General features: G+C 37.2%; 1 protein-coding gene across 2 annotated transcripts in view; it reads left to right on the top strand.

Moving 5' to 3' along the window:
• The first annotated feature begins 5596 nt into the window (after positions 1-5596).
• Positions 5597-16023, top strand: part of NRDC (nardilysin convertase) — a 93653-nt gene continuing 83226 nt past the window's right edge. For both annotated transcript variants that reach the window (XM_079154216.1, XM_079154215.1), the window contains exon 1: positions 5597-6084. In XM_079154216.1, the coding sequence (XP_079010342.1) occupies positions 5750-6084 (335 nt within the window). In that variant the 5' untranslated portion in view covers positions 5597-5749. The remainder of the gene's footprint in view (positions 6085-16023) is intronic.

Raw genomic sequence — 16023 nt, 5'->3', positions numbered from 1 at the left:
ATTATAAATTTGAGGCCAGATTGGGCTATTTAGAGAGACTGTGCTTGAAATACAAATTTTAAAAAGGCCCAGGGATGTAGTCAGTGGGAGAGTGGCCCTGGGGTTCAATCCCTAGTACCCAGTACCAAAGGGGGAAAAAAAAAAAAAAGAGAGAGAGAGAGAAGCCATTGATGAATCTTAAAAAGTAGTAACGTAATCTGATTTACATATTATAAACATCATTTTTGTGTCTTCACACTTTTCTTTCCTGGCAGAGTCTCAAAAATGCATATCTTTAGACCAGAAGAGGATTTAATTGGATTTGTTATAAAATAATCTTGCATTTGGCATAAATAATTTTTAAATTTTTTGGGGTTATTGATGAACCTTTATTTTTATTTATTTATATGCAGTGCTGAGAATTGAATCCAGTGCCTCACACCTGTAAGGTGAGTGCTCTGCCACTGAGTCATAACCCCAGCACTCCAGCATAAATAATTTTTAGAGTAATTTCTAATTTATCTTAAGGTTTGAATACTAAATTCCTCCTAGAACTATGTTATAATATAGGAGAAAACTATTTTATAATCACATGAACTCCTTGGTATATTGCATAAACAAGGCTCCATAAAAACAGGCCTATTTCTTGACCTAGATACAAAACTGCCAAAGGTGGATAACAATCAGTGGGTGGGGCACTTAATAGCTAGAGCTCCAAAGGTATAATTTCTTAGAGCGTGGGCCATAGACATTATTTTGAAAATAATAATTCTCTTATTACCTACCTCCTCTTTGCCTTTTCTCCTACACTTAGCAATTTCCTCATCCACCCCCAGGTTTATGATGTTCTTGAGTTACCCAGAGTGTGTTCCAAAATTGAAGCACCATTCACAAAATGGCATTAGTTTTTCACTTCTTTCAAGAGTGTTACCGCATTTAAGAGGAGTATAAAAGATTACAATGAATCACTGATGGAAGAATTTTAGGCACTAGAAAAAGGAAGATAATTCTGGGCTTGAAGCTAAATGAGCTCATACTACACCACATGCACTCGATGTAGAACCAATACTCCATACTTCTGACTTTTCCTAATTTTCAAATATAAATGTGGGTAATGGAATTGAGTAATTTACCTTTGAATTTTAAGGAGTAAAGCTCAGATTTGTTTCTCTGGCAGGTAGGCAGTTACCACATTGACTAAAATAACTTTCAGAGGTAGGCATCAAACATAGAAATGGGATGTTTTTATTTTTCATGATTTCTGAACTTTTATCAGAATAATAGGGAGCAAAGGGTCACTAAACCTAATGGGAAGGAAATCTTTGATGTAAAGATGGCTAATTATAGGATGGCTAATTATGGAGTGGAAATGGAAAAAAAAAACATTTAAATACTCTTAAGAAAGACTAGGTAAATGGGGTTAAATTATAATCCTGTGCTCTTTAACTTTATTGGGGAATCTCAAGTACTTTCTAGTTTTCTAGTGCCTCAATTTCCTAAAAATGGTAGTAGCTTGACTTAATGTTTCCTCCAGGGAACACTTTTTATATAACTATGAGTATTCAAATAAGGAATGGCAATTTTTAAAATTATTTGCAATGGGAAAACAATACTTCTGGTTTGAAAGTCCTGGCTATGCCATGGGTCATTTGTGAGCTTCACCTCCATGGGTAGGTATTTATTTTCATATTCAAAGGACGCAAACTAAAATACTTCTGTCCTCCATTAACAATTTTCATATTTGATTCATTTAATTTGAAATACTGACATTTGCTATGGGCTCAAAATTGTACTTAGCCCAGCATCAAAGAGGTATTTTTCCTAGGACACCACATTCTGCTTTTTCTCTTACCAATCTGGCAGTTCCTTCTCAGTCTCTTTTGTGAGTTCTTCCTCTTCAAGGTTTGGTCCTAGGAGTCTTTTCTCTTTTTACTTCATAATTTCAGTGGGAATTGAGGTGATCTTACTCAGTAGACTTTGATCTCCAATTTAGGTCTCTTTTTTGAACTCTCAACCTGACTTCAAACTTACTGAGTTGTTGCTCTTCTTCCAAAATGTTTGCCTTTCAGAAATTCCTATTTGCTAAATTACTGGGATTATCATTTATCCAACCATTAAATCAGCTAGGAAGTTATGCCTGATACCTTTCTCTTCTTATTCCCCCACATCAAATCAACCACTATCAAACCAGTCAATTCTACCTCCTAAATACATGACTTATGGGTCTACATCTCTATCTCCCCCATCACTCTCAAATGCAAGTTATTTTCTTTTTATTTTATTAAATTTTTTTTTTAGTTGTAGATGGACATGATACCTTATTATTTATTTATTTATTTATTTAATTTTTATGTGGTCCTGAGGATTGAACGCAGGCCTCACAAGTTCTAGGCAAGTGCTCTACCACTGAGTACAACCCCAGCCCTGAAATTTAAGTTATTTTCTATTGCCTATGTTATTTAATAGCCTCTCAACTGCTCCCTCTTTCTTTTTAACATTTGAGGCAGGGTCTCCCTGTTTCCCCACCTGACCCATAACTCCTGGGTTCAAGTAATCTTCCCACCTCAGCCTCTTGAGTAGTTGGGACTATAGGCACAGACCACATACCTGACTCTGCTTCCTCTTTTCTCATTTCCAGACTTTCCCTTACCCTTCACTATCCAATTAATTTTTCACACATCAGTCACAGTGATCTACTTGGAAAATACTTGTGATCATAACTTCTCTTTTCATTTCTTCAATCATTATTTACTGAATAAATACTACAGTGTTGCAGAAACCATTCTAAGAGCTGCGAATCCAATGATTAAAAAAAAAAAAAAAAAACCACAAAATAATGACTTACTGGTAGGTTCTGTATGATTTTTTGCCAATGACCTCTTTTCCTTTTTGCTCCCAGATTACTGTAGGTAAGCCATACTGACCTCATTTTAAAAAAGCTTTTTAACAAGCCTATTTCCATACATTTCTGTACCATTGATATACATTTTTCAAATGTTAGCTTAAATTTTTTAGAAAAGTCTTTGACCAGGCTCTGTCTCTTTATATCCTTCTGGAACTAACTATTCACAATTATAAATTTTAAAATGGCATGCTTGTTTAATGTCTATCCCTTACTAGTTCTTTTTTCTTTTTCTTTTTTTTTTTTTTTTTTGTGGAAGGGAGGCATTAGGAATTGAACTCAGGAGCGCTCAACCACTGAACCACATTCCTAGCCCTACTTTGTATTTTATTTAGAGGCAGGGTCTCACGGAGTTGCTTAGTGCCTCACTTCTGCTGAAGCTGGCTTTGAACCCTAGATCCTCCTGCCTCAGCCTCCTGATCCGCTGGGATTACAATCACTAGTTATTTTAAGCTACAAAAGAACAAGAAAATTTCTTGTCCATCACCGTATTCCCAGCATGAGGCATGTAATAGGAGCTCCATTTGTTGGTGGAATGAATACATGCAATGCCCCATTATAGGGTGTTACCAAATTTTGAGCCTGCTGACTTGTAAAATTCAGGTTTTGTTGTTGTTGTTTGTTTTTGTTTATTTGTACTAGCGACTGAACTTAGGGGCCCTTAAGCACGGAGCCACAGCCCCAGTTCTTTTTATGTTTTGAGACAAGGTCTCACTAATTTGCTGAGGTTGGCTTTGAACTTATGACCCTCCTGCCTCAGCCTCCTGAGCCGCTAAGATTACAGAATGTGCTACAATGACCCGCTCAGAGATTTCTTTTTAAAGCAAAAAACTGGGGACTGGAGATGTAGCTTAGCTGTAGAGCACATGGTCGAGCACGTGTTAAAGCTTTAGATTCATTCTCTAGCACTGCAAAATAAAAAATAAAGGGAAAACAAAGGATGCAAATTCAGTTTTCTAGTACGGAAAATCTAACTGATAGCTGAACTTGGAAGATTTCTTCTGACATTATTGCTTTGGAGAGAAAAAAAATTCTCAATACAATATAGACAATGTCACTACGAGTATTTATTCAACAGTAAACGTTTACTGACTGATTTCCTGTTTTGGGAAATCATGCCAGAGACTGGAGATACAAAGAAAAAAACCTGCTCTGAAGGAGGGCAGTCTAGTGGAGTTGCTTATTTAAAATGTTGATAGGTTCTTGAAAAGATGTATGGAAACAAACTGGGACAGTTGACAATACTTTCACTTTATTTTTCTTTAAGATGTTGATGGACCTTTATTTTATTCATTTCTTCATATGTGGTGCTGAGAATCGAACTCAGTGCCTCACACAAGGCAAAAGCACTGTACCACTGAGCCACAACTTCAGCCCGACAATACTTTTCAATATTCCTTATCTACTCCCCTAGTTTAGATCTCATCCTTTTCTGCCTGAACCTTCCACACCTGTTCTAACTCCTTATCTTCCTATCCTGTATTGTCTTCATAGCATTTATTGCTTTTTGAATACATCATTTGTTTTTGGATTTGTTTTGGTCTGTTGCTTTACGCTACACTGCAATCTCCAGGAAGACAAGGGTTTGTTTCTTTCATGGCTTTGTCCCGTACCTGGAGCTCAGAAGAGGCCTCGAAAAACTTAAGATATAATAACCCTCAGTACACCCCCCTGCCCTCAAGTCTTTCTCCATTTATTCGTATGTTTACTTATTTATTTATTTATTTATTTATTTTTTGGATGCTGGGGATCGAACCCAGGGCCTTATGCTTACAAGCCAAGCACTCTACCGACTGAGCTATCTCCCCAGCCCCCATGTGCTTATTTTGTATGTGCTAGTATCATTGGAACCTATGGTGTAACTTATTGTCAGCTACGTAAAATTCATGTCTATATTTTAATCACATTTTAGCTTGCCCACCCAAGGTCACTGCGAACAGAAAAAACTGAGAAGAGACTTGAGAGCAGCACGCTGACACCACGTAGCTGTTCAATAAAAGTTGGGTGAACTTAAAGGTACGATAATTGCGGACCCTAGTCTGTGGCCGAGCTAAAAAATATTATCTCTTAGAAGAGTGAATGCATCCAGACCGATCTTTCAGTCACTTTCAGGGGGTTTGAGGGTGAAAATTAAGAGCTCTTGACAGGCTAAAAGGCGGAAAAGCTCAATTGCAATTTCCGGCGCCTGGCTCGGCTCGCGGGCAGCTTACATCCCCCGGGCGTAGGAAAATACTTCCGGTGTTCTGCTTTTTGTTATATGCTGAGTCACGGGCAAACGTTCTGCCTCGAGTCTGAGAGGCAAGGTGCACAAAATATGACGCGAACGGGAGGAGACTCTGTAATTCAATCTATCTACACTCGCTACTCGGTTTTCTCACTAGGGGAATATTTTTCTGAGATGCGGAGCACTACCAACTGTCTTAAAGCCGCTGCCGGATACGTCATAAACGCTGCGCAGGCGCCCTTTTCCCGTCGTCCACCGCGTCACTGCCCCTTTCCAGTCGCTCCGCCCACGTTAGGCTTCGAAATGCTCTCTGGGTGCTCCGAGAATCCAGCCGGGTCCCTTCGGTTCCTTTCCTTCCCTGTTCCCATTGGTTGTTTCTATGAGCGTGACTGCTTTCTTGCCTCGTGATTGGCTAAAGTTAGTAGCGTCACCGCGTCCAGGAGGGCGGGGGATGAGGGAAGTCAGCGTGAGAGAGACCGAGTTGGGGGAGGGGTTCAGGCCTGTCCTCCCCTGCGGCTGCGGCAGCACCAGCGCCGGCCGCGGCCGCCGCCTCTGGAACGCGGAGGAGGAGGAGGAGCGGCTGGAGTAGGAGGAGGGGGTGGGCCCTGGAGACCGGGATGCCCATCGCTACGGCTTGGTGGTGAATGCTGAGGAGACTCGCGGTTGCTGCAGTCCTTGCCACCGGGAGGAAGTTGTGTGAGGCCGGGCGGGAGCTCGCGGCGCTGTGGAGAATCGAAGCGCGGGGTCGGTGCGAAGACTCTACCAGACCCTTTCCCACTGTGACCATGCCCGGAAGGAACAAGGCGAAGTCCACCTGCAGCTGCCCTGAACTGCAACCCAATGGACAGGATTTGGGCGAGAGCGGCCGGGTTGCCCGTCTAGGAGCGGATGAATCCGAGGAGGAGGGACGGAGGGGGTCTCTCAGTAATGCCGGAGACCCTGAGATCATCAAGTCTCCCAGCGACCCCAAGCAATACCGGTGAGGGAGGAGGATTGACGGGGAGGAGAACAGGGTGCGGGCCAGTGTTGGTGCTGCCGTCACTTCTTGTCTCCCTCTCGGAGGAGCAACAGGGTATACTCCCCCAAGGACTTCCTTGAGTGGAGGGGGCAAGGGTAATTAGGGGCTGCCATGTGGTGTCAGCTGGGTTAGAGGGTTCCACAGCCAATCAGCATGTCAGAATGGGAAGAGCTGTTTGAGTAATTTTGATATTCACCAAAGAAAGAATGGAGGAAGGCAAGCTGGGCCGTAAGGTGGTTTTGGTGGTATGTTAGGAGTGAAGATTAGAGTTGGGGAATCTTAATTTTGGAGGAGGATATTTAAGGGGAGATACTACTAACCAGAAACATTTGAGGGGCGACTAAGTGAATGAGAGGTCAAACTAGTGGGCGAAAGTTACAATAGGATAGTATGGCTTCAGTAAAAGAACTTTGCATCAAAAGTAGCCTAAGATGAAATGACTGTGACCGTTTTTCCATGGGTCTTTCTTCATAATTAGAACGGTTGGGAGACCTTTTCCAAAAAATACATTGGAGAGTTATTTGTGTCAGTTGAGTGAGAGGTAGACTTGTAAGTTTTCTTCAAATCCTGAAATTCTCTACTTTTGGTTTATGCAGAGCCCCCCGAACATCTCTATTAAATGGTAACTTACTCTCTATCTGAATGTTTCCTTTAGAGCTAGTTCATTTCATAGAATATCATGATTGTGATGTATTTTAAAGAGTTCATATTGTCCAACACCTTCGTTTTACAGGTTGAGGACATTGAGACCCAGAGAGTTTGCTTCTTGCTCAGAATGACACAGCTAAATGATTTCAGAACTGGTATGAAAATCCAGGCCATCTGACACCAAATCCAGTGTGCACCATTTGCTGATTTTTAAAAAATGAAGTTCTTTCTCATTTTGAGTTGAAAACTGAAGGATTCTAGGTTCAAATTTGTTATAAGCCTACAGTGTTAGAGCAGGAAAGAAGCTTAGAGATAACTTTTCCACTTTACACTACCCGGGTTTCACAAATGACTGAAACTGAGGTGTAGAAAGATATGACTTACCCCAAGTTTTAAGACCAGCCCAATTTCTCTTTTCATTCCCAGTCTAGAGATTATTATTTTTTCCCAGGCTGCCAAGATCAGGCTATCTTGCAGGCTATCAAACCAAGACGTGCAAGATTTTGTCTTTTTCTCACCAAAAAAATGTGGTTGTATTGCTAATATGTAAATGTGCAAGTTGAAAACTTGGTAAAAGTTGCTCAGTTTTTGCTTCTCAGGTTAAAATTTTCAATAATGGCTTCAGGGTTTTCTTCCCTGCCTATATAAGGTTACATAATAATAGCTAATGTTCATGGAATGGACAGTGTATGTCAGACACTGTTCTAACTGCTTTTGGTATATTTAATACTTAGTTTCACAAATTGACTTGACAAATAATATTAAATCCTTCTGTGTACCAGGTGCTAAGCTAACTTAAATCTTTTCTGATACTTGGTCAGATATAATGCAATACATAACATTTTTTCTGGGTGACATACAGAGATGATTAAGGCATTCCCTTCTTTGAGGGAGCTTACAGTGTAGTAGAGAAACACAGACACATAAATAAAATTAGGGCACTTAAAGTTTTATAGAAGCCATAATGGAAGCATGTCTTTAGGTAGACTTGGGGAATGAAGTAAGGAGTGATAAATTCCAACTGGAGAGAAAGGCAAGACTTAAAAGAGGAGATAATGCTTAACAGGTGAACCTTGAATAAATTGTTTCATTTTTGTCTTTATATGACCTTTAAGTCATTGTCTTTCTGGGTGTTTCAGTTTTCATATTTTAGAATGAAGTTTGATTAGAGCAACTTGTCAATAACTTTCCCTTTAAAAGAGTCCATCTATCCTCCTTTACCTGTTTTACATACTAGAGTTTCAATTAGACTTTTAAAGAAAAGATTCTGTTACTTTTTTACCTAAGGTAGAAAGCCTCAGTACAAATAATCTCTAAAGATTTATACAACTTAAAGGTAATTTCTGCAAAATTTTGTAACCAAAAACACATGAGGCATTTGTACCCTAGAGAGCTACATTATCCTTCCAGAAGTTACTCAGATGTTATCTGTGTGAAGCCTTTCCAGGCAGAATTAATTCCTCCTTCTGTTGTATTTCTGTAAAACTGTATACGTTATCCATTACAGTACACAGCCATCATAATTATATGTTTTTTGAATGTGTAAATAAGCACCAGAGGAGGACCTGTTTAAAGGAATATTGTGGTAAAATAATGCCTTGAAAGATTTACCTGTCTGCATTTATTAAGTAATAGCCTGCAGAATTTTACTCTTCTATATGTATAATTTGTGTTAACCTTTTTTGAAATGTTGACAATATCTCGAGGACACCTATTAATGTTTTTTAGGGAGCTGTGTAAATGTCAGGTAAGTGTTAATTCTCTTTTCTTCTGGAAGGATTAAGGGACTCCAGGTTGTGAACTATTATTCATGTCTTTTTTTATTTAGAGTGGAAATTCTAGATGTACAGTAGTAGTCATTAAATAATTACTAAATTATTTTAAAAATAAAGTGTACTTAATGTTAGGAAGTTTGGGTTGACTGAAATAAGTATAAAACACTTTCCATCTTTAATCTGTTTGTAAAACAACCTGTATTTCTATGGCGGAAGGGAGAACAAATGAACAGGTATGTAAGCTCCTGAAGGGCAAGCTCTTCTATTTTAAAATTTGGTCAGACTATTGAAAGTTAGGAGATGGTTATTTTAATAAAGTACCAATGAAATACATGGAATCATGGATACATGCTGAATAAGATGCTGCCTGTTTCTGAGTGTTTGTTATATTATTTACTGTTGTATGATATTGAACAGAAAGAGAAGCACAGTTGGAGTAAGCAGAACAACTGCATTGAGAACTTTAACATCTGCTGACTTCCTAAATAGTTCAGTAATGGTTTGGCTTACTTCTGAGCAGATACTGTAGACAACTCTAAGGTATTAGAAGGCAACTAACTATACATCAGGAAATAAAAGAACATTTCCTTTTGTATGGGTGGGAAGAACATAGGTTTATTTTTTGCTCTTTTCAACTAAAATCCTTGGAATAATTATTTCATTAATTTCATTTGTATGTGTACATATACACATTAATAATGTGATCATAGAATCCTAGAGCTACAAAGAAATTGTTACATACTTAACATTCATATAAATTCTAGGAGCTTGGCAACATTCAACTCCATGATCTGAAACCTGAATCCAACTCATTTCTTTTGCTTTTTTTTTTAAATTTTATTTTTATGTGGTGCTGATCAAACCCAGTGCTTCACACATGCTAGGTAAGCACTCTACCACTGAGCCACAACTGCAGCCCTCATTTGCATCCTTTTAGTTTTAGAGAAGCAGGCTGGGGATACTTACAAAATTCAGACTCATTTAATAATATGAATAATTTCAAGGTTGAAATACATTCAATCTTTTGAATACTAATATGACTTTAATAAACATCTTTTGTCTCATTCCTTAGACTGATTTCTTTAATGTGAGCTGTTATGTTAAGAATAGAAAGAATTATATTGTTTCTGTGTTTTTAATTTTTTTAAATTTTGAAATAAGGTTAGCGTTAAAAGGCTCTCTTTTGAAGAATGATGATGATGAGTGCTCTTTCTGCTTTCAAGGAACAGTGGTAGCTGAGCTGCAGTGATAGAATCAGGGAGCAGATAATGAAACTAAAATGTGTTGTTAATTCTGGCAGATGTTAGGGAGATATATATATATATATATATTTTTTTTTTTTTTTTAAGTCATTTTTGTATCTGGTTTTCTGTCTAGTAGTTTTGTGACTTTTTTTTTTTTTGGTGGTGCTGGAATTGAACCCAGGGCCTTGTGCTTGTGAGGCAAACACTCTATCAACTGAGCTACATTTCCAGCCCAATTTTGTGACTTTGAGCAAGCTCACTCATCTCTCTAATGCTTGGATCATTAAGGACACAGGAGAGGAACCCATAAACAGTTGAAATTGAATCAGTCAAGAAGCAGAAATAAAATTAAATGGTAGTGGCCTTCAAGGGAGAATACTTGAATCAAGGAGTGATTATAGTTGGATGATACTAAGAAGTTAAGTAGTGTAAGAATTAAAAACAACCCTTTTAGAAACCCAAGAAATAATTCCTGGTGAAAGCAGTTTCAAAGGAAGGTATAAAGGCAGAAGCCAGGTTGTAGTGAGATAAGGAATGGATATAAAACATGAACTTCTAGATTGTGAAGTAAACATTTTTACAAATTTGATCTTAAAGTGAAAGGGATGAGAGATTTTATGGTAAAGCAGTAAGGGGTAGTTTTTTCATAGTGGAATAAACAGCATGTTTATTACCTGAGGAACAAAAGCATTGATAGGAGAAGTTGAAGATAGAGAATAGATGGAACTTTGTCTTCTGATAGTAGTCTGGTGACAGAATCAAAAATATACATGGAGGGATTGGTTTTAGAAGGAACAGAAAATCTTGACAGGTTGGTGGCAAATGCCTGTAATCCCAGCTACTTGGGGAAGTTGGGGCAGGAAGATTACAAGTTCCAAGTCAGGCTTGGCAATTTAGTAAGACCCTGTCTGGGTTCAATCTTAAGTACTGAAGAAAAACAAAAGGGTGGGGGGCGGTATGGGGAAGCCTTGAGTGTGGAAGTTTGAAAAAGCTGATGTAGAGAATGTTTGAAGTATATTTGGTAAGTACTCGAGAGACTTTATGGGTTCTTGAGCATGAAAATGACATAAGTAATAAGCAGTATTCTTAAAATTAATCTGAAGGTAGAAATTTGAGTTCACTGTCTTCCAAGTCGGTTAAGAGACAGTCATTGTGTGTTGAATGGTGTGTACTGACAAATTGATAAATAGTGCAATGGTACTAGTCTTTCTAAAACCCAAGACCATGGAAGTGATGTCTGTTTTATTCATTAACACATTATAGGTTCTCAAATATTGTTTGTAAAATATGTAAAAGCATGAATGCTTACATGCCAGGCATTTTCTTGGAACTCTTAGGGATATTTTGCCAGAAATTTGTATTCTTAGGTTTTGTTTTTGGTTTGGGCTTTTTTTTTTTTTTTTCCGGTACCATGGATTGAACTCAGGGGCACTTGACACTGAGCCACATCCCCGGACAGGGTCTCACTAAGTTGCTTAGCACCTCATTTTTGCTGAGGCTGGCTTTGAACTCAAGATCCTCCTGCCTCAGCCTCCCTAGCTGCTGGGATTACAGGTGTGAGCCACTGTGCCCAGCTCCAGGAAGGTTTTAAAAATAATGACCTGGGCTGGGTTGTAGCTCAGTGGTAGAGCACTTGCCTAGTACATGTGAGGCGCAGGTGTTAGATTTTCAACCTCACATAAAAAATGAATATATAAAGGTATTGTGTCCATCTACAACAAAAAATATTATGATTAATTAAGGAAATGATTTAAAAAAATAAAAATAATTACCTGATTTTCAGAGTAAACAAGTACAAATAGGCAGGTTACCAAAGAAGAAATATAAATTATATCAACAGTAATAACATGGTGATATTGTAGTGTATTAATTCACATGTAGGCTTGTACTTGGCACATAGCAACCCCTTAAATTTTAGCTGCTGTTTTTATGTTTACACTTATTAAATGATGTTTGTATAAGGCTATTCTTAGCTACATTTTTTTGGTAACAATTTTATTTTCCATTGGTTGTATTAAAGTTAAGTTATGAGCTGGGGATGTAGCTCAGTAGTAGAGTGCTTGCCTAGCAAGTGCATGGCCCTGAGTTCAAGCAACCCAGTGCCACACACACACACAGAAGTAAGTTATAAGCTGGGCATGGTGGTGTGCACCTGTAAGTTTGAGGCCAGCCTCAACAATTTAGTGAGGCCTTAAGCAATTTAATAAAAAGGGTTCCTGGATTCAACCTAGTACAAAAAAAGAAAAAAAAAAAAAAGTGATAGTTTTGCAGTGAAAATATAGATACTTTAAAATATTGACATAGAAAAATATGTTATAATTTATTATTGAATGACAGCTAATGGCAGAACAAAATATGTTGTGCAATTTAGTTTTTAAAAGGAAAAAAGCCCATAAAAAAGCACCTCTATTATATGTTTACTTAAAATATAGCTTTTTATATTTAAGTATATACTGACATATTTAGCAAATTTATTTCTCTGGAAATAAAGGAGGATATGACTTTTGTATGTTTTTTAGTAATTAAAAGACTGATGTTAAATAATAACACTAAAAGTACAGTTTAGGAAAGAAAAAGAAAAATTTCAACTCCCTGATAAGCATTTGCTTTAGCCTTAACCTCTACATAATTTTAATACTTTTTTTCTATGCATTAATAATTGATATGTACTTGGACCAGGGTAGGGACAGGAAGGAATGTAGCTTCGTTATAGAGCATGTGCTTTGCATGGATAAGGCCCTGGGTTTGATCCCCAACACTGCAAAAATAAATAAAAATATGTAATTAAAATAGTTTAAAATAGTTATAATAAAAGTAGTTAATATAATTAAAATATAGTTAATATAATTAAAATAGTTATAATATTTAACAGTGTTATGGACATTTTCTTATTAGATGTTTTTCAATATATTTTATTTTTAAGAACTTTATATATATAAATATATTAAATATATATATTTAGTTGTAGGTGGACAGAATACCTTTAGAATACCTTTATTTTATTTTTACATGGTGCTGAGGATCGAACCCAGGGTCTCATGCATGCTAGGTGAGCGCTCTACCGCAAAGCCACAACCCCAGCCCAATGTATTTTATTTCTGACAATTTAATTATTACTGTTTTACTGGATATTAAATTTCATTATCTCAAATGACTGTTCATTCCCAAATGAATTGAGTGGGTGTGGACCCAATCTTTTTTTTTTTTAATTCAAAAATTTTTTTTGGTACCAGGGATTGAACCCAGAGGCACTTAATCACTGAGCTACATCCATAGCCTGCGGCCGCCCCCCCCACCCCCCCCACCCCCGCCTTTTAATACCTTTATTTTATTTTTTTTATGTGGTGCTGAGGTTTGAACCAGTGTCTCACACATGCTAGGTAAGCGCTCTACTACTGAGCTACAACCCCAGGCCTCAGCTCCAGCCCTTTTAATTTTTCATTTTGAGGCAGGGTCTTGCCAAGTTGCTTAGGGTCTTTGCTAAGTTGCTGAGGCTGGCTTTGAACTTGAGATCCTCCTGCCTCCTACTGATTACAGGCGTGCACAACCATGCCCAGCTTGGACCCAGTCTTAGTGTGTTTGGTAGATATAGGATAACCTCTGGCGATGTGATATGCTTCTAGGATATATTCTAATTGCGAGACCTGGCAGACAAAAAGAATAATTTACTTTGGGACCTCCACACTGATATAGGTTTTATATTCATATAGTTTTTTAGAATGAAACCAATTGTTAAGCCTATCCAAATCAAAGGAAATTGAATAGATTAATAGTATCTTTTCAGTTTCCATGGTTAGACAAGAATTGCACTATTTTTTAGAAGGGCTGGAAGCAGACTATAGTTTGGCAAGTTCACTTGGTCCTCCAGGTAGACTTTTTGAGAGATTATTTTTTATTACCATCAGCAATAATAATCTACCAGAAAAAGCTCAATGAAAAACTAAACGGGCTGGAGCTAGGGCCTGGGGTTGTAGCTCAGTAGTAGAGCGCTTACCTAGCATGTGTGAGACACTGGTTCAAACCTCAGCACCACATTAAAAAAATAAAATAAAGGTATTAAAAGGCAGGCGGGGGCAGGCTATGGATGTAGCTCAGTGATTAAGTGCCTCCGGGTTCAATCCCTGGTACCAAAAAAAATTTTTAGTTGTAGATGGACACAATATCTTTATTTATTTTTATGTGATTCTGAGTATCAAACCCAGTGCTTCATACGTACTAGGCAAGTGCCTCCCATATTAGGTGGTACTGCACACGTGATAGCTTAAATGCTATTTTATGAAAATACATTACTGAGCAGTAATTAGAATGAATTGGATTCTCTCATTTGGTTCCTTCTAAGCAAGCTTCTTACCATGGCAGATAAGGTCCAAGGTGCTGTTTTTGGTTCTGAACTTTCTGACTTCATCTTCATCTTCTGTTACACTGTTTCGTTTGGCACATTTTCTTTTCTTTGCTCATGTTTGCCTTGTGTACTCCTCTGAGAATCACTTTGACACTTTGCATTCAATCTTGTCCTAGCATTTAGTGAGTAGCACTCTTGTATGCCCCTGTAACCATATTTTTCAAGCTATTTTAAGTTTTTGTGATTTTTTAAAATTTTCCCTTTATTCTGAAAATTTTGAAGGGGGAGACTTTGTCTTTTTGAGCCTCTGTGTGCCTTCTCTTCTGTAAATAAATGAACTGTCTATGTGCCGAAGATTGTATATCCACTTGTACACTGGTTTCCATCTCATTTTGCCTTTAATGTTCCATTAATTATTTCAGCAATTGTTACTCTTTCATTCTACATCATCAGTTTTTACATTTTACCGGATAATTCCCAGGAGCACACAAATATGCTGAAATGGTTTCCATTCTGAGGAGAGAAAAGCATTTCTTTACATGCTCCTTGAACCATGTTCTTCCAGCTTCTTATTTTCTGTTTCCAATAAAGCCTAACTAAAGAGTTGTCTGTATACATTTGGAATTTGCAATTTATCTAGTCTCATTTTCTTAAAGAAATTTTTAGTTGTAGATGGACACAATATCTTTATTTATTTTTATGTGATGCTGAGTATCAAACCCAGTGCTTCATATGTACTAGGCAAGTGCTTTACCACTGAGCCACAACCCCTGCCCCTTCTTTTGTTTCTTGATCTCACTCAGAAGTGGCTTCTGACTGTTGCTAAGCCGAAATAGCTATGTTAAAGATCACCAATAATCCTGTTTCTTTAGTTCTTAACGTCATCAACATCATGTGACACAGTGACCTATTCAAGAATGCACAAGAAAACAAACAGCATGTCAGATGACTAAGGAGAAAAATAAAAGAGCATAAGGATGTCAAACTGATTGAAATTGCTAGTTTTATGCAGGGTAATATTTAAAGAAATAATTCTGGATAACAGGGAGCAAGAGTACACAGGGAAGAGAAAAGGTCTTAGGATTGAGTTTTAGACACTTCAAAATTTAGATGGAGGTCTAATACTTTTGTTGGCTTCCCCATCAATACTGTTCTTCTTGCCTTATTCACAGACCCCTCCTTACTCCTTGACCTCCATCTAAATATTGAAGTGTCTAAAATTTGCTTTAATTTCCATCTTTATCTACTTTGGCCTCATTGTTATTTAAGGATAAGTTTTTTGATCTCTTTTTTTTTTAGGTCATTTTATTCTTGTTTCAGTTTAAAAAATTTTTTTTCTCTCACAGATTCAGTTGAAGCTCTATATTGCTTTCTCTCATTTCCTTCCTCTTTTCCAGTGTTAACTGTAATCTAGATTTGGTGTAAATACCATTTCTATCTATATTTTAATACTGTGTATTAAACATAAATTTATTTGTAAACAGTATATAATTATTTTTTCATGTTTTAAAGCATTATAGAAATAGTATCACATTGGATGTCTTGTTAACATTGCTTTTGAGATTTATTCATTGTTAAGTAATACTATTTGTGTTAGCTGCAGTTTAATATTTTGTTGGATTAATATCAATTTACTTTTCTATTTTTCTAATTTTAGTTATTTGGATTATTTCCAATTTCCACTATATTTTATCTTTTTGATTTAACTTTTCCCTGATTGTTCTTTGTTGTTTCCATGCTTCTGTGGATTATCTGAGACTCTGCACACTTTGCGAGTTTATGTAGAGCATGTACCTATAAGTGTAATGATACCAAATAAGTAAAATTTCTCATCTTGAAAGGTATACTCATAACTCCAATTACTAATAAATAAAATTACTCATCTTTGAAG

Source organism: Sciurus vulgaris (genome assembly GCF_902686455.1).
Source record: "Sciurus vulgaris genome assembly, chromosome: 1".
In the NCBI taxonomy this organism is placed as follows: domain Eukaryota; kingdom Metazoa; phylum Chordata; class Mammalia; order Rodentia; family Sciuridae; genus Sciurus; species Sciurus vulgaris.
The sequence above is the reverse complement of the archived record's forward strand: the minus strand, read 5'-3'. Positions and strand labels throughout refer to the sequence as shown.